The following is a 21,866-nucleotide window of genomic DNA, read 5'->3' as shown; positions in this document are numbered from 1 at the left end:
CAAATAGCTTTATCCTGTACATACTGTTTATACAATGCGTAATATACTACAAAAAGTCGTGATATCCGCACAAAATTACCTTTTTTAAAAAAAGGTAAAAAAGGCGCCAAGTACACGTATAGTAGTGTATATGTTGTTACCTAAAAAAAAAAAGAAAGTGGTAGTATTATACCTCGAAAAAACCTAAGTAACAAGTGGTAGATCTTTATATCTCGAAAAATCTCGAAAAAATCTAAGCAGTAGTATCTTTATTTCCGAAAAATTATAACCCAAGTGATACACGTCACAAAATTATGTTACCTTATCAAAAAGAAGAGTCGCGCTTCAAGTGATCTATTACAATTACAAAAAAGAAATGATATCTCTTTAAGTTAGAGCGCCAATTACAGAGAGAACATGTATATTGCCTCAAAAAATAATTGTTGCACTACATTGAAAAATCTTTACATTGTGTCAATTAGAAAAGAATGTATAATAACAATTTTATAAGATTAAAAAATTTTATTTAAATTTAACAAGGGAATACAAGATATTTAAATACAAAGTTATTTACATGTGTATTTTTTAATGGCCACAAAGAATTACAGAAGTAGCAGTACAAAATAAAAATATTTTATTAAAATACATAAATTTTTCTTGTAAAAAAACTTGGCGCTGCTAGACCTCGAAATTTTAAATAAATAAATAAACTTATTCTATACTTAATTATAAGCCGCATTATCCGCCGTCCGCGTAGTCACGCACACCCATATCACTCACTCCCACATCCACGCTGATAATCATTTAATATTACTCCCATTGTATTCTTCTCTGAATTATTTTTATTTATTGTTGTTTTTATTTATTTAAAAGGTCTAGCAGCGCCAAGTTTTTTTACAAAAAAAATTTATGTATTTTAATAAAATATTTTTATTTTGTACTGTTACTTCTGTAATTCTTTGTGGCCATTGAAAAATACACATGTAAATAACTTTGTATTTAAATATCTTGTATTCCCTTGTTAAATTTAAATAAAATTTTTTAATCTTATAAAATTGTTATTATACATTCTTTTCTAATTGACACAATGTAAAGATTTTTCAATGTAGTGCAACAATTATTTTTTGAGTACCTAATTTACCTAAATAGAAATCTTCTTTCTGACCGATAAGTCTATCGACCTAATTTCGAAATACGCGCGCGATATCGAAACTGGCGATACCTGCGCCGCCAGCGTCGAAAAAATGAAAGTGACGTTTCTGATTATGACGTCATCATATCAGACGTCGGCGTTAGAAGTAGAAGTATCTTAATAAAAAATTTTCACATTTGGACTTTGCGTCGCAATATCTCCGCTCGTAGGGCACGTAGCGGAATATTATGAGAGAAACCCCCCCCTAATTGGATCCCAAGCTATCGATCAAGCCTACTTAGAACTTGATCCGTTCACTCGTTATCGAGATCTCAACATCTCGGGTACTCGCAACCCGTCGCGTCGCGTAAAAGAGTCACGGTCGGTCTCGCTCCGCGTGTACTTGGCGCGAGACACTACCGTGTCTCTTGATCAGCAGACGTCAAAATTGCGGATGGTCCTTGACATGATCACCTATCTTTCTAACTATCTATCATTATGGAATGCTATAATTATTAACAAGTGTGAATGGTGATTTTTCGAGGCCCGATGCTAATATTATTTTAAGAACCCTTTTTCCGTGTAGAACAAAAAATTACAATAACGTTAAAATATAACAAAAAAATTACTATAAAAACTAATTTTTTTATCGTAATTCAATCGTTTCTTCGTTATTTTGTCATCATTATAATTTTATATTCTATATAACAGCTTTTATGATAAAGTTTAAACATTAATAAATATCAATTTGAATAAAATGTATTTATAATAAGTATATACACATATATTATATATATCGTAAAAACTATAATTAATGTTTTACAATAATAATTAAATTAAATTTATAAGCGTGAAGAAAACGGGCTAATTAAGAGCCATTCATTGTTGACGGTGCGTAAATTTTATTTGTTTGTTTAATGTTTTTCGTACGTTTTTTAGTCCATATTTAGACCATCTTCAGCATCCGACAGTAATTAAGAACATTAAAAATTGTGTGTCGCAAATTTGTAATTAATTTATGTTCTTTTTTAGTACAATTATGTACATACTAATATTATGTGGATAAGAAATGTTTATTCTACGACCAACGGCGACCGCCTACGAATGACGAGGTATTTTTTTTAACTAGGCTTCCTTCCCCGCCGTCTACAAAGAATGGATAATGTGATAGTGTTATCGCTTTCCTAAACACATATTAAGTTGCAAATACTATTTTGTTTTGTAACAAATAGAAATTATTTTTGTATTAGATAATTAAAGAAATAGAATAAACTAAAATAAATCTTAAAATAATACAAAACTAATATATTATCTGCATTTTTTTAATTATTATAAATTTAAAAAATTAAATCTAAATTATAAATTAAATTATAAATTAATGTATATATCTTCTCATAAACCATATTTAAAATAAATTATAAATAAATTTTTTTTTAATATTATGATTTGATTATATATATATATTAATCAAAGAAAGGTAATTATGCAGTATAGGGGAAGCACCTCCGATGACCTTGACCTTGACATATGTTGTCAAGGTCACCCTCCTGAGTGACCTTCAGAAGGTTTTAGCCGTCGCTCGTTTTTTATTAAAAAGTTATTAACAAAAAAAAGTTTGGCGACCTCACCGATTTCAATGACCTTGATATATGTTGTCAAGGTCATGACCACGAGTGACCTTCAGAAAGTTTTAGCCGTCGCTCGCTATTCGTTAAAAAGTTATTAACAAAAAAAGTTTGGAAAGTATAGCATATATAGGTGCATATATAGGTTAGTTGACGCGCTTTAAACACTTAAATACTTTTAAAGCGCGTCACTAACCTACATAGGTACGATTTACTGCTTTAAATGTTGTGTTTTGGTAAAGCAGCGATTTTTTCGCAAAATAATGTATTCTCTGCTTTAACAAAAAAATTTCAATTTATCAACAGTTTACTGCTTTAAATGTTGTGTTTTGGTAAAGCAGCGACTTTCTCGCGAAATAAATTATTCTCTGCTTTAAAGAAAAACGTAATATTAGTCGTTTATGCCTCTCAGTACTTAAAATAACTGCTATATTTTCGAAACTTTTTTTGTTTATAACTTTTTAATAAAAAACGAGCGACGGATAAAACCTTCTGAAGGTCACTCAGGAGGGTGACCTTGACAACATATATCAAGGTCAAGGTCATCGGAGGTGCTTCTCCTATATATACTGCATAATTACCCAAAGAAATTATTGATACACAAAAAGAATTTTTAGGCTGCGTTTCGATATTTACTATCAGTACTGGAAAAGCTATAGTTTACGTCACGTATAGGTACTATATATTTTCAGTACTGGCAGTGAATATCGAAACGCAACCTTAATAGATTTACATAATAGTGTTTCTTTCGTTTGACAGACCTGAACACGTGGCAATTGCTATCGTGAAACTGATCGATTTAGAGATTTCAGTGTAAAGTCTGCAATCATGACGAGTCCTTATTACACTGTAACACACCGGCATCTCTATATTTCCAAAATCTTTAAAAATAAATACATGGTTCCAGCAAAATTTAAAAAATACATTTTGTGGTTTTGCAGCGCTGCATATTTCTGTGACCATTTAATATTTATTTATACCGCATTACAATTCGTTTAGACTTAAAATTTATTTATTAAAACTTATATATTTTATGTGTGTGTGCATGATAAAAAATGTATATATTTACTTGTAACAAGTTGAGAAACAACGACGTTGAATTATGTATTTCGATGAACGTGATACACGATGCACTTGTGTTAGAAAAAAACATGGAACTGCTAAGGCTTTATTTATTTTTCTGAAAAGTTGACATTGAAATAGATTCTTTACTGCTTGTATTTTCATGAAATTTGATTTAGCCCCATAGATAAAAAATATTTAATAGTAAAAATTTATAGTAACCAATTAAATATTGAAATTTTTAATAGTGGCAAAATACAGCAGCTAATAATGTATCCATTTTATTACTTTATGAGATTAAATATAGAATAGCGCCGATAATAATAACGACTTTTTCAGATTGTTTTTTATTTTTAAACAAAATGAATGTGATACATAGAATGCTAAAATATAAAATGTGATGTATGGTCGCGGACAGAAAGGTTGTCCGAAAGGTTGTCCGACTTTGGGCCGTATTCATAGTATGAATACGGGTGTATAAGTCGGACAACCTTTCTGTGTGTCCACGAGTTTACATACCGTAACAATTTTCATAATTTATTACTGAAACTAAAGGCTCTTATCAAATTCGAAGTTTATTGTATCTATTATATAAAATTCGAAATAAATGATAAATGTAAATCAGTTTAAATCTCTCCACCAAAATAATTTATTATACTTGAATCTGTACAAAGAAAGATAAACATCTTTAACTTGTTTGTTGGTAATTAGAATTTCGATCCAAGAGTTGCAATGAATGTTAATGTATACACTTTTACGATTATTGCAAACAGTTTTCTTTAAATTTATAAATATCTTTCTTTCTGTTATTTCTTTCACTGCATCTTATTTTATATTATTATATGTTTATATAGAATTACTCGAATACACATAAAAAATAAGATAATTTTTATTTACTACTAGAAGTAATTCAAAGTAAACCAAACGTTCGGAACTTTTACGATTGCTTTTTCTTTATCACAGAAACGTGATTGTACACATAAAAATACATACAATACACAGTACATAATACATGTTTGCTACATTTGTATTCTATATCTGTGTTGAACGCCTTGATGCTTCTACTATAGAACGTAATGTGTATATAACATAATTGAAATTCAAAACTCTTCTAAACTTAAACATTTATTTAAATATAGCTATAGTTTTTAAATATAGCATATTTAAAAGTTTAAAACATATTTAAAAGTTTAAAGCGTTTTTCTTATCTTCCTTATAACTTAACTGCGCGCAAGTCTGATTGTTATTGACATATAAAAGCATCGTACGGCTGAGGATTTCTTCTTATTCACAATCTTTTTGATATTTAATCTTCTTAATACAATATCGACAATAAGTAATGGACAACGTGGAAAGTAAAACGGCGATAGTCACAGGAGCCGGCGCCGGCATTGGCTACCACATTACAGAAGATTTGTTGCGTAAAGGCGCGAAGGTATTTTACAACCAAAAATTAAAAAATGGAGAAAAACGGTATATATTATCTTTCTACCTTATTATAATAATTCTAGAAAGTCGCCATTTTCGATTTGCCGGTAGAACGTTGTTACAACGCAACAGTAACATTGCAAGAAAAATTTGGAAAAGAACGTGTCATCTTCTTTCCAATTGATGTAACAAACTTGGAAGCGTACAACGGTAAGTGCCGCGAATTTCTTAAATAATTTTTATCAAACTATTTTTTATTTACATCTTTTATTTTGCATTTTTGAACATGAGATATCCATTAAATTAAAGCATTAAATACACTAACCGATTATTTTTATCGTCAGAAACCTTCAAGCAAGTTATTAAGGCTTTCAATGGTCTTGACATACTTGTTAACAATGCTGGAATATGTAATGATCATTGTTTTGAGCAAACGTTTGCTGTTAATGTCGTGAGTAATAAAACATTAAACTTCAACCGATTAATTGAATTATTTACTAATTTTATTAAGATTTTCTTTTTAAGAACGTTAATCGGAAATAGATTATCATTAAATAAGAATTGTGGAATATAATATATTTCATAGAGTGACTGATTTATTTATTATAAATAAATACATTAGCATGTATTATATACATATATTGTTCGTATTTATATAAACATGACATGCAATTTTTTTAATCACAAATATATGTACTCGTATACATATATTAAAAGTGATGCGTAAATTATTTACGCATTTTATTTCTATAGATAGCGGTAATTCGCGGTTCGCTATTGGCCTTAGATTATATGGGTAAACATAAAGGTGGCAAAGGAGGTACCATAGTAAATGTAGCGTCTATAGCTGGGTTGGAGCCTTTCTGTACATGTCCGGTGTACTGTTCTTCTAAATATGCTGTCGTCGGATTTGGATCCAGTCTTAAGGTAATTTATATTTATACAATATGAATTCTCAACTCTCTCTCTTGCAATATTACTAATATATAAATAGGCTTTTACAATAAATATATTTTTTTTTATTCTTTCAAAAGAAAGCATGAAAAATCATGCGTACAAATAATAGAAAAAATTGTAAAGAAGTTTTGAAGATATTCTAATTTTGTTAAACCCATAAAGGATATTTAACCCTCCGAGGCCACACCTCTTTTTTTAATACGCCCCGGCCACACTAGGTGAATACATAACTGACATGGCTTAAAGCCTTTCTACTGTACGGACATTCAAGAGAGAGACTCAATCTAGAGATCCTAGGTGGAGAGACACTGATTATAAAGCCTATCTTAAAAATATCGGGCCTGAATTTCTGTCTGGGTGGCCGCCACCCAGTGTGGCCTCGAAGAGTTAAAAGAACATCTTATAGACATATTTATATACGATTGTTGCATTCTTTTCTTTTAGCTTTATAATTATAATCTTTATACATACCACTAAAATACTTTATCATGAGAATAATACATGCCCTCTGTAATAATAAAAAGTCTTATTAAAGTAATAGGGAGTTTTTGCAATACCGTCTTTCAGATACGGCAATCGTATCTGAATTGTTCAGATACAGAGTGAATGTATCTGAACAATTCAGATAACGTTTACCGTACCTGAAAGACGGTATTGCAAAAACTGCCTAATATCTTTTTTCAGAAATCTTATGTCAAAACAGGAGTTCGCATTCTAACAATATGTCCTGGTTTCACAGAAACGGCAATGGCCGTGCATGATGTAGGCAGATGTCTCGATTTTATCGACGAAGATTATATTAAATTCTTAGAGAATATAAATGAGGAATACAAAGTTATTCATAACCCTCAATCGTAAGTATACAAAACACGTAATACAATGAGAACGGTCACATATGATACCTATAATTAGCACAGCAACCACGTTTGCTACTAATTTATAATTATAATTGTAATTATAATTAGGATTATATATAGAATGATTACTTTTTGACTGACAGGAATGCCGTTATTCTTCTTATCAAATGCACTTTTTGATTGTTTTATTATTAATATTGCCTTTAGCACTAAAAACACGCACATGTAAATATCCTATATACTTAAGAGAAAGATACAAAAATGACTAACATTATCATTATTATATTATTATAACATAGTAATAAGAAAATTGTATCAAAATCTTTTTGGGAACCTAACGCATTTGTTGCAGTGTTGTGCATGTGGCACAGTCTACAGTTATGGCGATTCAAAAGGGTAAAAACGGATCGATTTGGGTTATCAATCGTAATGAGCCTGCATATTCGATCAAATTACCGCATTATGATCCCGCTTAGATGTGAAATTCTTCAAACACGCCGGAAACTTTATACAAACAGTTTGAGTCACATATGCGAAAGATAGAAGAAAAACAGTTGAATCACGAAATAATGCGCCTGCTACACATCAATATAAATTATAAAATAAATAAATAAATAACTCTAATAGTAATTCTAGTAATAATTCGTTTTAGTAACACCTCTATTAAAGTTGTAACGCCTTAGTTTCTGCTTGCAACGCAAAGCAAAAGAGAAATTAATTTTTACTTTAAATAACGGAAAACAATAATAACGCAACACGTGTGGAAATAAAATTAATAAATCAAAGTTATGTAGTAAAACATAGCACATGCTTTAAATAAACTCTACCGTAACAATTATTACACGTTCTGCCTATTTTAATAATATATTAATCTATATTAATAACTAAATTTATAATAAATTTCGTAATTCTATGATTTGGTAACATTTTATGCTATTATACATATAATATTATAATTGCAAATGCAATTCAGGTTGAGCATAAATAAAAATGACATAAAAAAAAAAAATAACGAAAATGTCACATTTTTCTTAGAGTCTTTAATAGAAGACAAATACTATTATTAAATACCCAAATGTCATATACGTGTATATATACATGTTAATAAATAATTATTTGATTTGCTTTTAACATTATGCGGTTTATTCTACACATTATGTTTCTCTTCCTAACAATAACAATGAATTTGAAAAATTATCTTAATATAAATTAACTTTAAACAGATTACTGTAATATAAATATAGAATGCATTAATAAAATTTTATGGCTATTATACTTAAATTTAAGAATAATAATTTGTCTTTATAGTTTTGTAATATGCATAACTATAAACTTTCCAACACCGATAAATTTTTTCTTGTTGGGGGGATTCCAGTTTGATTGGTAAAAAAATCGATTTTTTTGCGCATAAATAAATAGTATAAGGTTTCAAGAATATATTCCCAAAGTGTTATCGACGAATTCATAAAACTGACGAAACTAGAGCCCTTTTAGTGAGACGTGCTTTGAATCGATACAGCACAAGTTTCCTCAGCATTCTATCATTGTGGGGACAATAAAATTTTGTTTATACCTGCCTAGATTCTCTATAGTGTTTGGTCCTATCTGGTATTGAATGTGTGTTTGTGTTTACGTGTATTTGTGTGTGTATATATGTGTGCTAACCGTGATGAAAACCGTCGAACAAGAATTCGTCAAAGAAGAGAAAGGCATTGTATAGGCCCGGTATAGCGAATTGATGAGTGTTATTTAATTGTATGTATCGTGTAAATATCAAAAACTTTATTTCTTTATTCAATTCTGACTCTTTTAATCGGCCATATTAAATTCGCCATTTTGAGTTTTGCAAATCTATAATATTAGATTCGGATTCAGCAACTTCAAAAACTTTATTTTATACAGACTTTGATTCTTACCTTTGTATCCAACAAATTACACTCAATTGCTACTTAGCAGCTTAGTGAGCGGTCGTGCTTCTGGATGCACCCAATAATTTCAAACCTGTTGAAGTAAGAAAAATATATTTAGTAACTTAATTCTCTCTCTTTGTCTCACTTTAATATCTTAATTGAAATAATGTCATATTACTTTTTTAAGGTATTATGTTTGCTACAATATACACTGCTAAAAAAAATTAGAGGTTTATTTTTGTTAGTAAATTTTTGCTCATTTTTAAACTGTAATTACTCAGCGAATAATTAACGTAAAAAGAAGTTTAAAAAAAGGTTTTACAGGGCAAGCTCTCTACTATAAGGTGTTTTTGTTCAATTTTCACTCATGTCAATACTCAAAGGCGTGGTCAGCTTTGAATAAGGACGTATTTGAGATATTCAAAAATTTGAAATTTGCAGTCTTCCACCGTCAACAAAAAAATTAGAGAACATAATCATTAATACCATCTCAAAGTACGGATTTTGCCCTTTCAAATAAAGAAAAGCCTTTGTCCTACGCCGATTATTTAGCGAGATATTATAATTTAAAGTAACCCCTGTTTTTTTATGATTTCAGCACGATACCGCCAGCATTTGCGTAACCTGATGTGTACCACGGGCATGTTGCCCAGTCTGCGTGAATTAGTAGCACGAGCTGCTTGTTTAAAAGGCCTGTGTTTCGCTTCCCAACGAAGACAACATACGAACCATAGCGGACCAACATTATGCATGACCTGAGAATAATGTAAAATATAATGATGCTTAGGCTTTAGAGTCATGTGGGGGAAAGCACTTAGATACATTTCATGATGTTCTGATATCAAAGTAGCCAAGTATTTTAATGATTTAACGTTAACATAAGGAGCTGTGATAATATCCACGATTGATTTAAGTTTTACATAAAGAAGCTAGCAATCATCTTCTTTGGGAATTAAATCGCCAATCATTAGTCCAAAATATCTGACGAAACACAACATTTCAGTGGAAGAGAACCTTAATTTTACACTAAGCAAGTGCTCTCTATTTATACGTAGCACAGTATTACTCGATTCTGTCGGACCATAATCAAAGTAAAATCAGGTCATGCATAATGTCGAAGCAAATGCTTAATATAAAAAACAATGTCGTGTTATGTGAACTATCGACTCTTTTAGAGTAACATTTTACTAAATGTCGCTTAAAAGCTCGCAATAAAGAACACATTTTAATACAGTTATATAAACAGGGCATGTCACAGCACTATGCGCTTGAAGAGGATAAAATACTTTTATGTGTGTAATTAGAGACAAAGGGGTCTTTGAAACACTTTGACATATATAGCAAGTTAGTCCCATAATGGAAGTCAGAATAATTATCAAATCATTAACAGGTCACTTAATGTGAACTTTAATGTAAACACTATTAAAAAACCGTCGAATTAAAACTATTGATCATTGACAAGTTCTTCAGCTGTTACACAACACAATATACATCATAACAGTCATATAAGTAGCTTAGTTTAATCTATTTTTTTCAACACAATGGATCGAGATCACTGAACTTCAAACAACTTAAGAAGTAAAAGTATTACATACAGCTTGAAATGACTTAACCAGTGCAGCTACTGCAGAATTTTTTTTATCATTAGAAGTGGATATTCTGTACAACGCTTGCTGAACAAAAAGCCAAGCTCCTTTAGCCTCATATGAATATTCGGTATTAAAGGAGTGTATAGCTTTAATTGAAACATACGTCAAATGCCTTCACGATGCTGTTGAATGTATTTAATGTTGTCTATGACAACATAACACGTATCAAATTTTTCTACAGAGGCTCCAACAACAGCAATAAAAGGTTGCACTCTTTTGTTAAGTTTTAAAACCACTTCCTGTCTTCTCTTTATAGCAGGTATTAGATCTCCAGGTACCTGCATGTTAAAACATAAATAATTAAAAAACTTACTACAAATATAAAACATGGTAATGATAATGGGTGTTTACAAAGAAGCGCTGGGAGTTAATTTTTGGCCACAGATACGTAGCCTCTATATAATCAAAGTATTTTATGTTCTGCCCCAATTGTCTCAAATAGTGATTGGGTTATGAAGATGGTGAATTTTGTCAAGAATCGATAATTTTATCGTCTTTGAGAAAATATATTATTTAATAAATGTAATAGTATATTTGTAGGTTCTTGACAAAATTGACTGTCTTGATAATCCTCTGTCACTACTTTAAAGACTATACTTTTAACAAACTCTAATTCTGGTACAATTAGAGTAGAACATGAAATTAAACTTTGATTATAGAAAGGCAACATATCTCTAACCAAAACTAACTCCTAGCGCTACTTCGTAACATTCAATAATTGAGAAAGATTTGTAGAAAATACAAAATGCATATATTATCAGAATACATAATGAAAAATTTACAAATAGTATGTTAATACAGATAAATAATCTTACACTAGCTTGCTTGGAGGATAAAAGCATTCCGAGCTTCCGTAACATTGGCTTTCAACTTCTCCCCTGAGTGACATTTAATTTTATTTCTAGGTGGAATCATATGAGGCAATAAAAATAATGTCAAAGCAGATGCTGATTCTATAATAAAATAAAATAGTTATAAAATTATGATTTTAAGATAGAAGGAAGCATACAAAAAAATATTTTTAAATGCTTTTTTACAAACCCAAAAATAGCTTTTCATCATTTAATTTTTTAAATAATTTTTTTTCATATATATCTTTAATTTCTGCTTTTAATAACTGCTTAAGAAAAGGCATATATTGTTCCCAAGCAAATACTAATACAGAATTTTTTTCTGGATACTTTTTTGCGAAAGTCGAGTTTAAGCTGACAACAAAAAACAGATAATTTTCCAGTGAGCAAAATTTAAAAAATATATCAAGAATATAATTAAAAATAAAATTATTATAATATAAACTGGCTATGTGATAAACTATTTTGCAAAAATATTTTTAGCAAAGTCACTTTGTTAGCACTAAAATGAGAGAAACAACTTTTTTAACCGTAGCTTACCCACACTCTGGTCCAGTGGATGCCTGAAGTGCTTCACTTTTTCATTTTTTATATTTCTTGCATATTTTATAATAATTTCTATTTAAATCCATTTTGTCAACCTGCTTTTATTATTAACAATTCATTTTTATTCGATATTTTTTATTCTTACATTACAAGCTTAAAAATATTAATTAAAATGAAAATAACAAGACGATATGTCGAGCAGTCTCACGGAATGGAGTGTAGCAAACTAAGGGCAAGAATATATACTAAGTCTTAAATAATATAAAGCTTAATATACTAATTTGATTATTTGTTGAAGAACTTTCACCCACATCACAAGTGTTATATATGTACCAATGGATCATCAATATTCACCTAATAAACAAAATAATGCAAATAGAAAAGTAATTATGTTTTGCCTCGAAACGCATACACCAAAATTATTATAAAAATTTTTGTCTTACCAATTTAATACTGTCCATCAATAATTTCCTTTTCTCAAGAAAACAGCGAATCCCTCCAATCGTAGTAATTATTCTTGACACCTCGGTCTCAGTTTTTTTTATACTTAGAAACGCCTCTTTATCAATATCTTCTTCTAAGGATCATAAAATATAAGTTATAAACAATAAGTATGAGATTATAAAACCGTGTAAGATACACAATAAAACAAAAGGAAAACGCCGTAATCGATCAGGATTGGATCTTGCTTGTCCGAATAATATATTAATTCTTGAGTGACTTTTTTACGTACAATTCTTTTTGCCCAGGCAGACCAGGCATCAATTTAATTATATGATTGTATCGTTCTGCCTTTGATTGAGATTGCGTTATGTTTAAAAGTAACGGCGCGTGATCTGCCTGGGCAAAAAGAATTGTACGTAAAAAGTCACTCAAGAATTAATACATTATTCGGACAAGCAAGTAGTCTAGTCGGCACGTCGTTAAAAATGACAAATAAATCGACTAATTAGAGGACAAAGCTGCAAAAAATTTTAATTTTTTTATTTGGGTGTCAGTAATGACATACTAAGTTTTTGATCTCTCTCGTGGTGTGCTTCGGCCGCCATCTTGGAAGAAAGGGGTGAAAAATTGGTTTTTCGCGAATATCTCGGTTTCCATTAGACTTAGGCTAAAATAGTTTAATGCAATATTGTAGGGAATTAAATTCTCTACAAAAAAGAAAGTATAGGTTTTTTTCTACGACCAATAGTTTAGGCGCTAAAGCCGGGAGGAGTAAGATACTTTTTGTAACAAACGGTTTTAGCGATTCTATCTCGCCGTATCTCACTTCTCAGGTAAATAGCGTTGTTATTGTGCTAGTGAACCGTTGTCGTTTCACACATCTGGCTTTGTATTATTTACTCGACAATGCTATAAACACTCCTTGTTAAAAGCTAGAGAGAGAGAGAGAGAGAGAGAGAGAGAGAGAGAGAGAGAGAGAGAGAGAGAGAGAGAGAGAGAGAGAGAGAGAGAGAGAGAGAGAGAGAGAGAGGGAGGGAGAGGGAGAGAGGAGTAGAGAGAGAGAGGGAGAGAGGAGGAGAGGGAGAGAGAGAGAGAGAGAGAGAGAGAGAGAGAGAGAGAGAGAGAGAGAGAGAGAGAGGGGGGAGCATCCAAGATTTTAAATAAATTAAAAGATATAGTTATGACGATTATCTCACTGTTTACAATGTCCTGTTTACAATATATCTTTCGGTGGCTGGGCTCAGGTCAAAATTTATATAGCATTGGCTTTGGTCGACGTTGTATGTGTTTACGTAATCCTATACTAAAATAAAATTATGAATTTAAAGCAGTGTTTTATTTGTGAGGAGACGTTATCCCGCGGTGATACAATTGATGTCAAAGAGAAAGGGATTAAAACTCTCATCAAAACCAGTAGAGAGAGAAAAGACAATAAACAATTATTCCTAAGGGGATTAAACTGTGTAACTGTGCACGTCATTTGCCGGAAATCTTATATAGATAAAAAACTTATAATTGCATTACTGAGAGCCAAGGAGAAAGCTGTTCCTAGTGTAATAGGCTCCCGAAAATCGAGCATTTCATCTTTCGACTTCAAGACGACATGTCTCGCAGAAAATGCATCGGAAGAATTTGTAAAATAAACAAACGAAAAAGAATGTTGCAAGGCGCGATACTGTGCACGTGATCAATACGATGCAAGTTAAAGAAAATATTTTGGAAACTGCAAAGAAAAAATGAGAAGATACGTGGGGCGAAACTGTAAGTATGCGCATTTTAAACGTAAGTACTTGTCGGAAACACCCATTGCCGTGTCTCTTGATTCACTCCGCATAGACGAGTGAATTATCGTAAGATAAAAGTATTCTATTACTATATAGAAGTAACGCTTAATTTCTCTCTCTCTCTCTCTCTCTCTCAGAAGGCATTCCGCTTCAAATAAACATATTCCTCTTAATACAAGAGGAAACCCGTTAGAATAATATGTAATAGATTTTTTAGTCCACTTATTGACAGAGGAATATTCTTTCTGTAGAAATTTTCGCTTAGAATATGGGATTACAGGAAATTTTACTTTGTAAATAGAATACATTTTTTTGGGTGATAGTCATTTGCTAGGTGATTTTTCAGTACTATCTAACAGAATATTGAGCGATGTGCGGGTGTCAAGCATTGGCCAAGCGTAAGGCTTCGTCACAACGCCTGGCTATTCTATAGGTACACTGAAAAAAAAAATTGCTAGATTCAAGAAAATTAAATTTGAATCAAGAAAACCATTGTTTTGACTATTTGCAAGAAAATTATTTTCATAATTTGAAACATTTGAATTTTTAAAAAGAAAAAAAACATTTATTAATGTAGAAAAATTATTTCTTTAAAGTAAGCAAATGTTATTTATTAAACAAAAAGTATATACTTCAATTGAATAACTAATATTTTAAATTATAAAACGCATTACAAAATAAAAGAAATTTTGTTTTTCAAATAAATATGCAAATGTTTAAAATAAGTAAATCTTTTTTTTTAATGAATTAAAAGGTTTGATTTTTTTCTACAGTAGTAATAAGAAAATATATTTTTAAACCAAAAAACTGCTATTTTGAACCAAATCATTACTAAAGTTAAAAAAGTAATTTTTTGTTTTAAGTAAATTGTTAGTTGAATTAAATAAGCAATACATTTTATAAACTTTCAATAATAAAATATATTTTCAAATAAAAAAACTTATTTTTCAAAAAAAAAAATATATTTTCAAAATAAAAACATTCATTTTTAAATAAAAACTATGTTTACTAAATTTGAAAAACGATATCATTTTAGAAATAAATTATTTTTTTCTATATAATAAAAAAGTTAATTTATAAATCTATAGCAACAAAATATATTTTCAAATTAAAACCCCCCCCCCAAAAAAAGAAAATGTTTAAACCAATTTGAACAAATAATTTTTAAAAGCACTACATGAAAAATAAGAATTTTAACCTAAAAAAGAATTATACAGATTTATAATTGAAAATTGAATAATACATGTGGGTGAGCATGCCCTGACTGGCGACCCTGAGTGTGAGAGCACTGTGATTGGAGAAACTCTGCTGAGCGGCCCTAGTTATAGGAATCGATGTTGAATTTTAATTACGCCAAAATGATACTGGCAATGCTCCGCGTAACGGGTGCGAGCCAAACTCTCGCCGCGCAAATAAATATTTATTTAAGTCAAAATATTTAATATTTCAATGTAATGTATTTATTTCATCGAAAAATATTTTTTTATCAGTGTATCTATTCTACTTTCGATACTTATAGATTCTAGTTCAGTTCTCTTTCTGACGTCGCACGTTTGACAACGTGTAATCGTTGTAATCATAATCGATATAGTAATCTGAATAAAACAAACTCTGATTTATCACTCGCCAACATTTACTAAATCATAATATTTTTATTTCTTTCATTAAAGAAAATATATTTTTATATTTTTTATTATTACAGATTTTTTTATATAATTATTTGTCTACATTAAAATTATATTTATTTTATATGCAAGTAATTAATTTATTTACTTGAAAAAAATAATTTTTAATATATTCAGAGAAGTCATTATTTTATTTGAAATAACTTATTCTTTCCATTAAGCTTTGATTTATTTATTTTAATATAATTGCATGTTTATAGTAAACCAAAGTATGTATTTTTTCAAATAAATAAATTCAGTTCATAAATTTAATCAAATATTTATTTAATGAAACTATGATATTAATATTTAAAAAGGCAATCTTTTTCATGTTAGAAAATTAATTGCTGTTTTTAAGAAAATATTATTTAAATTAAAAATTTTATTTAAAGAAAATTAATTACTAAAATCATAATACTTTTATTTCTTTTATTGAAAAAAATATATTTTTATATTTTTTATTATTACAGATTTTTATAATTATTTGTCTGCATTAAAAATATATTTATTTCACGTGCAAGTAATTTATTTACTTATTTGAAAAAAATAATTAAATATATTCTGACAAGTCATTAATTTATTTGAAATAACTTATTCTTTCCATTAAGTTTTTATTTATTTATTTTAGTATAATTGCATGTTTAGTAAAGCAAAGTATCTAATTTTTTTAAATAAAGAAATTTAGTTCGTAAATTTAATAAAATATTTATTTAACTTGTTTTATTAATATATATTAAAAAAAGCAATGCTTTTTATGTTAAAAAACAAATTGCTGTTTTTGAGAAAATAATATTTAAATTAAAAATTTGTATACTTAAAAACAAAAAAAAATAAAATGTTAAACAAATATTTCCAATATTTAAATAAATATTTGCAAGTATAAAATAAATTTTTTATAAAGTTACAATTTCTTTAAATCAAGGAAATAATATTTGTGACGTGACATTTGTCGCGTCCTCCGCCCAGACGGTAGCTCGGCCGAGGGGAAGGTCAGGGATGGCGCCGCGACTCGAGTCGAGGAAAGGCCATTCGCGTTAACTAACCCTTTTAAGCTAAATTCCGTAGGGATGACAGGTGGTGCACCCGTGTTTATGCTGCGGTGGGGCCGTGTTACGCTGTGCGAGACAATCCTGGCGCTTCCCCAGCGGCAGGCCCCGGTAGCCCGCCCGTCGGTCCGACCCCTACGCCGTACGGCCTCCGAGCGCCCGTTCTTCCCTTGTCGCAACTAACGTCGGTACATTAGGTCGTGATCCCACGCTCCGGCACCACCTGTCATCCCTACGGAATTTAGCTTAAAAGGGTTAACGCGAGTGGCCTTTCCTCGACTCGAGTCGAGGCGCCATCCCTGACCTTCCCTCGGCCGAGCTACCGTCTGGGCGGAGGACGGGACAAATGTCACGTCACAACTTCCCCTTCCCAGACGAGTGCCAAGGGGACTGCGACCCCGACAACCGCGACCACCACTCCGGCACCGGTCAGTGCCACCATTCCAATCACAATAGGAAACGAATTTTGCCCATCAACTCGGGAAGCTCTCCCGACCCGTCCCCGTCCGTAATCACCCCGAATCCACGCCACCGATTCCGAATCGAACCCTAATCATCGGAAACAGGAAGGTGATACGGCTTTAGGTCCAGAACATGTATTTTTCCGATAGGGGATCCGTCCGGCCGCTCTAATTCGTAGAGGACCGGAGAGATCACGCGTTTGATCCGAAATGGCCCCTGGAACTTCGGCGCCAGCTTCCCCGCAATATTCTGCGCCGCAGACGACAGTACGTGCTGTCGCCGTAATACCAAATCGCCGACGCGAAACCGACGCGGTCGCCTACGTAAGTTATATCTCGCGGCCTGCTGCTGGTTCGCCTGCTCCAAATTTTCCATTACCCACTCCCTAACCGCACTCATTTCCGCCATCCGCCGCGACCACTCCGCAGGGTCTCCATCCTCTGCTTCGGCAACGTTCTCGCGACGGTCGCGCAACGCATCGGGCGGTAGCAACTCGCGTCCAAAATTTAAAAATGCTGGGGAGGTACCCAATGAGGAATGACTCGCCGTATTGTATGCGAACCGCAGTCGCAGCAAAAGCTTATCCCATTCTCGGTGATCTTTCTCGACAAAGGCGACGATCATCGTCTTCAACACTCGGTTCACCCTCTCCACGGGGTTCGCCTGAGGGTAGTAGGGGGGTACCGTAACGTGCGTTATCCCGTTCTCGTCCGCGAAGCCCTTCATGACTTTATTTATAAATTCCGTCCCATTGTCCATTAAGAGAGTTCGCGGGGTGCCCCATCGCGTCACGACCAGGTCCTCGAGTGCCTCCTTTATCTTTGGCCGCCCGCAACGCCCGGATTTCTATCCATTTGGTAAAGAGATCTTGTATTACTAGCAGGTATTGGTATCCCGCCTTGCTACGGGGCAACGGCCCCATAATGTCCGCAGCGACGGCGGTCCACGGCCTTTCCACCGTGCGGCGGCCCATCCACCCCGCGGGACTCGACTGTTCAACCTTCGTTCGTTGGCACACATCGCACGTTCTCACATGCCTCGCCACGTCCCTGAATAGGTTCGGCCAATATTACAAAACGGCTACCCGGTGGTATGTTTTCTCGACGCCCAGATGACCCGCGTGAGGGGCATCGTGCGACTCGCGGAAGGCCTCCGCGCGGAGCTCCCGCGGCAACACCAGTTTCCAATGATCGAGATCCTCCACGATATCCGAAACGACCAGCCTCGGACGCAGAAAATACAACCGCCCCTCCACGATCCTCCAATGCGCGAACCTTCGGGGATCGGTAGCCACCTCGGTGAATCGTTTTCGGTACCAGCTATCCAATGTATCTTCGCATTCCGGGATCTCCGCCGCGACGTTCACGCTTCCGGCATCTTCCCCCTCCCCCTTGTACATACGAGACAGCGCGTCCGGCACGTGGTGTAAAGCCCGTTTACGATATTCCACGGTATAGTCATATTCCAACGGTTCGAGGGCCCAACGGGCCAATCGACCTGTGGGATTCTTCAGGTTGTGTAACCACCGCAGACTGCTGTAGTCAGTTACCACCGTAAATTTGTACCCTTCCAAGTAAGGCCGAAATTTCTGGATAGCCCACACCACGGCCAGACACTCCTGCTCGGTAACCGAATATTTCTTTTCGGGATCGGTCAACACGCGGCTCGCGTACGCTATCACCCGTTCCTCGCCCCCCAGCTTTTGGGTCAGAACAGCCCCCAGCCCCACTGAGCTCGCGTCGGTCTGTAATATGAAAGGTTCTTCGAAGTTCGGGCATGCAAGAATAGGCGCGGACATAAAGCGCTCACAAATGCAGTCGAAGGCGCGAGACTGCTCATCTCCCCACTCCCAGCGCCTATTCTTCTTTAACAGGCGGGTCAGGGGTTCACTGAGCGTGGCAAATTGCGGTATAAATTTTCGGTACCACGAGGACATCCCGAGAAAGCTGCGTAATTGTCTCAAATTCCGCCCATCCTGGTATTCCAAGATCGGTCGCACTTTATCCGGGTCGGTCGCCAAGCCCCCCTCCCCAACAATGAAACCGAGGTACCGGACCTGCGATTTGCAGAACTCGCACTTCTCCAGATTTACCGTCAAGCCCGCCGCCGCAATCTTATTTAAGACGCGCTTGAGCCACTTCATGTGCTCCCCAAAAGTTTCTGTCGCGACAATGATGTCGTCTAAATAATTGAATGCAAACGGCTCTATCTCCGGACCTATTAACGAATTAAGTAGTCTTTGAAAGGTGGCCGGGGCGTTGTGCAGCCCGTACGGCATTCTACAAAAATGGAAAAGTCCCATGCCGGGGACACTAAAGGCGGTTATCTCGCGGCTGTCTTTTGACAGCGGTACCTGAAAATATGCCTGACTCAAGTCAATGGTCAATATGTACTTTGCCTTTCGCAGCTTGTTTGTAATACCCACCATGTTCGGTATGGGGTATGCATCCTTTTTGGAGATGTCATTTACCCCGCAAAAATCTATGCAAAACCGGTATTTTCCGTTTGGCTTTTTAACCATGACTATAGGGTTCGACCACTGGCTTGACGACGGTTCTATGATACCGGCTTTTAACATTTTGACGACCTCCGCGCGAATGGCCTCTTGGACTTGCGGCGATACCAGATAACACCGTTGTTTAATATGCGCGTGCCCCTCCACGTCGATTTTGTGTTCCGCTAAGTTCGTAATACCCGGATCTTTTGAGGGGGCTGGTATCGTCCCCAAGAAAGAATCTAAGTTATTCTGTTGATCCGCCGTCAACTGCACTAATCCGCAGACCGGAGAGGTCGGTCTTAAATCGAATTTGGCCAAAAAGTCCGTCCCAACGATGCACGGCACCGCTAAGTTTGGCAACACCCCCACGGTTATCTCGCAAACTCGATCCCTCAACCGCACCGACAAAGCGTCATCGCCCCGAATGGCGGTTGTCTTCCCGTTCGCCATTTGTATGCGCGCCCCGTCGTCACGCGTAATGGGTACGCCCAGATTTTTCGCGATCCGCATTCCCTTGCGATCGACGAGAGTGCGATTCGACCCCGAGTCGACGAGTGCCAGCAGCGGTTGTCCGCCTATGTCGAGCCTGAAGTATCTAAGTGGCGGGAATTCGTTAGGCTCAAAGGTCACGAACGAGTGCGGGGACGCCCCCGCGTCGGCGTCCATCGGTCGGGCCTCGGTCTCAGAATTCGGGGTCGTAAGGACCCATCCTACGAACTCCCTTCCGCGTTTCCCGGACACGCCGGGCAGGTCCTCGTGGTAAACCCTCGCTTGCCGCCCAGTGGGTTTGCGGCGCCTCGTCACAATTCCGCGCGCGATGTCCCATCTTCTCGCAATTCCAACATCGCATGCTCGCGTCCCTAATGCGGGTTCCCGTTGCGGCACCCCTAATTGACGGGTTCGGGGAGGCGGCAGTCGCGCCTGCGGCGGAGCCTGCGGCACCTGCTCTAACTCCGGCCCTCTGGTTTATGCTGCGGCGGGGCCGTGTTACGCTGTGCGAGACATTCCTGGCGCTTCCCCAGCAACAGGCCCCGGTAGCCCGCCCGTCGGTCCGACTCCTCCGCCGTACGTCCTCCGAGCGCCCGTTCTTCCCTCGTCGCGACTAACGTCGGTACATTAGGTCGTGATTCCACGCTCCGGCAACCCGATTTCCCTCGGTCTCGCTAGCCGAAGGAGCGCGGCTGCAATTGGATTGACTTACCGCCAGACGATAGCTCAAAGGGGGATACCGAGGTCAGATTCCTTACTGTAATTCCTGTATCTAAGGTCTTGGACGATACCTTGTGATTGGGCGCCAGGTGCGATTATAGACGCGCACCACGTCTCGGCAATGCTCAACGTAGCCTCAATGGCCTCGCCGCGGCGCGCCGCGAGCTCAGGGCGTAAGTCCGCGCAAAAGAGGTGTAGGTGGAGAAGGAGCGTGACACAACCGACACACAAAGTAAAGCTCGGCAATAAACAATATTAAGTAGATATATTTCACATAATAGGCGAACAAATCGTATCGGGAAACCAGGGCCGGATACCGTTCGAATGGCCGGTACCAACGCGGTAATCGGATCGGCCGTTAAAGCACGCGCGGAATGCGTGATGTTCCCGCCCGCAAGACTTCCTACGCGAACAAGGCTCTCAAGCGAGCCCCGCAATCTCGATTTGGATACGCGCGACCACGCGGTAACGCCAATCCGCCCCCGTCTTCATCCCCCGATTCCGAACGCACGGCGATTTTTATACGCACGACATGAACGATTTTTATCCACCCGACATAACAATTCTCACAGACTCAACATCAACGATTCGCATACGCACTACACAATATATGCAACGCCATGCAATGGCGCGCTCGCGAGATTCTTCCTCGAGCAGGCGCGACGATATTTGCCCGCGCACGCGACGCAAACTATCCGCGAGGCTCGCGATGCACCACAAGGTGCCTGGCGCGGTCCCTCCCGACACGCACACGGGACTTCCGT

At 35.6% G+C, this 21,866-nt stretch overlaps 2 protein-coding genes and 1 long non-coding RNA gene across 3 annotated transcripts; 1 reads left to right on the top strand and 2 right to left on the bottom strand.

Annotated features, from left to right (window-relative positions):
- The first annotated feature begins 5,046 nt into the window (after positions 1–5,046).
- LOC143895395 (15-hydroxyprostaglandin dehydrogenase [NAD(+)]-like) lies at positions 5,047–7,878 on the top strand. The gene is made up of 6 exons (XM_077402466.1): positions 5,047–5,233; positions 5,310–5,436; positions 5,571–5,677; positions 5,980–6,153; positions 6,868–7,037; positions 7,393–7,878. Exons 1-6 carry the CDS (start codon positions 5,138–5,140, stop codon positions 7,514–7,516), a joined length of 798 nt encoding a protein of 265 aa, XP_077258592.1. The 5' UTR covers positions 5,047–5,137; the 3' UTR covers positions 7,517–7,878.
- Positions 7,879–11,647: 3,769 nt separating this feature from the next.
- LOC143895401 (uncharacterized) lies at positions 11,648–12,659 on the bottom strand. Its single transcript, XR_013256322.1, has 3 exons — positions 12,440–12,659; positions 11,991–12,350; positions 11,648–11,804 (listed from the first exon to the last, which is right to left on the bottom strand). It is a non-coding gene; the product is annotated as an uncharacterized LOC143895401 (long non-coding RNA).
- A 4,824-nt stretch (positions 12,660–17,483) lies between these two features.
- Positions 17,484–18,122, bottom strand: LOC143895398 (uncharacterized). Its single transcript, XM_077402470.1, has one exon. It carries the CDS (start codon positions 18,120–18,122, stop codon positions 17,484–17,486), a length of 639 nt encoding a protein of 212 aa, XP_077258596.1.
- Between the last annotated feature and the right edge of the window lie 3,744 nt (positions 18,123–21,866).

The sequence above is a fragment of the Temnothorax americanus genome, unplaced genomic scaffold, assembly GCF_048541705.1.
Source record: "Temnothorax americanus isolate GAGA-0224 unplaced genomic scaffold, ASM4854170v1 Scaffold157, whole genome shotgun sequence".
Lineage (NCBI taxonomy): Eukaryota > Metazoa > Arthropoda > Insecta > Hymenoptera > Formicidae > Temnothorax > Temnothorax americanus.
The sequence above is the reverse complement of the archived record's forward strand: the minus strand, read 5'-3'. Positions and strand labels throughout refer to the sequence as shown.

Coding starts and splice junctions, on each gene's coding strand:
- LOC143895395 (XM_077402466.1), top strand. CDS start 5,138: ATGGACAACGTGGAAAGTAAAACGGCGATAGTCACAGGAGCCGGCGCC. Junction 6,154..6,867: donor GATTTGGATCCAGTCTTAAG/GTAATTTATATT, acceptor ATCTTTTTTCAG/AAATCTTATGTCAAAACAGG. Junction 7,038..7,392: donor GTTATTCATAACCCTCAATC/GTAAGTATACAA, acceptor CATTTGTTGCAG/TGTTGTGCATGTGGCACAGT.
- LOC143895398 (XM_077402470.1), bottom strand. CDS start 18,122: ATGAAGGGCTTCGCGGACGAGAACGGGATAACGCACGTTACGGTACCC.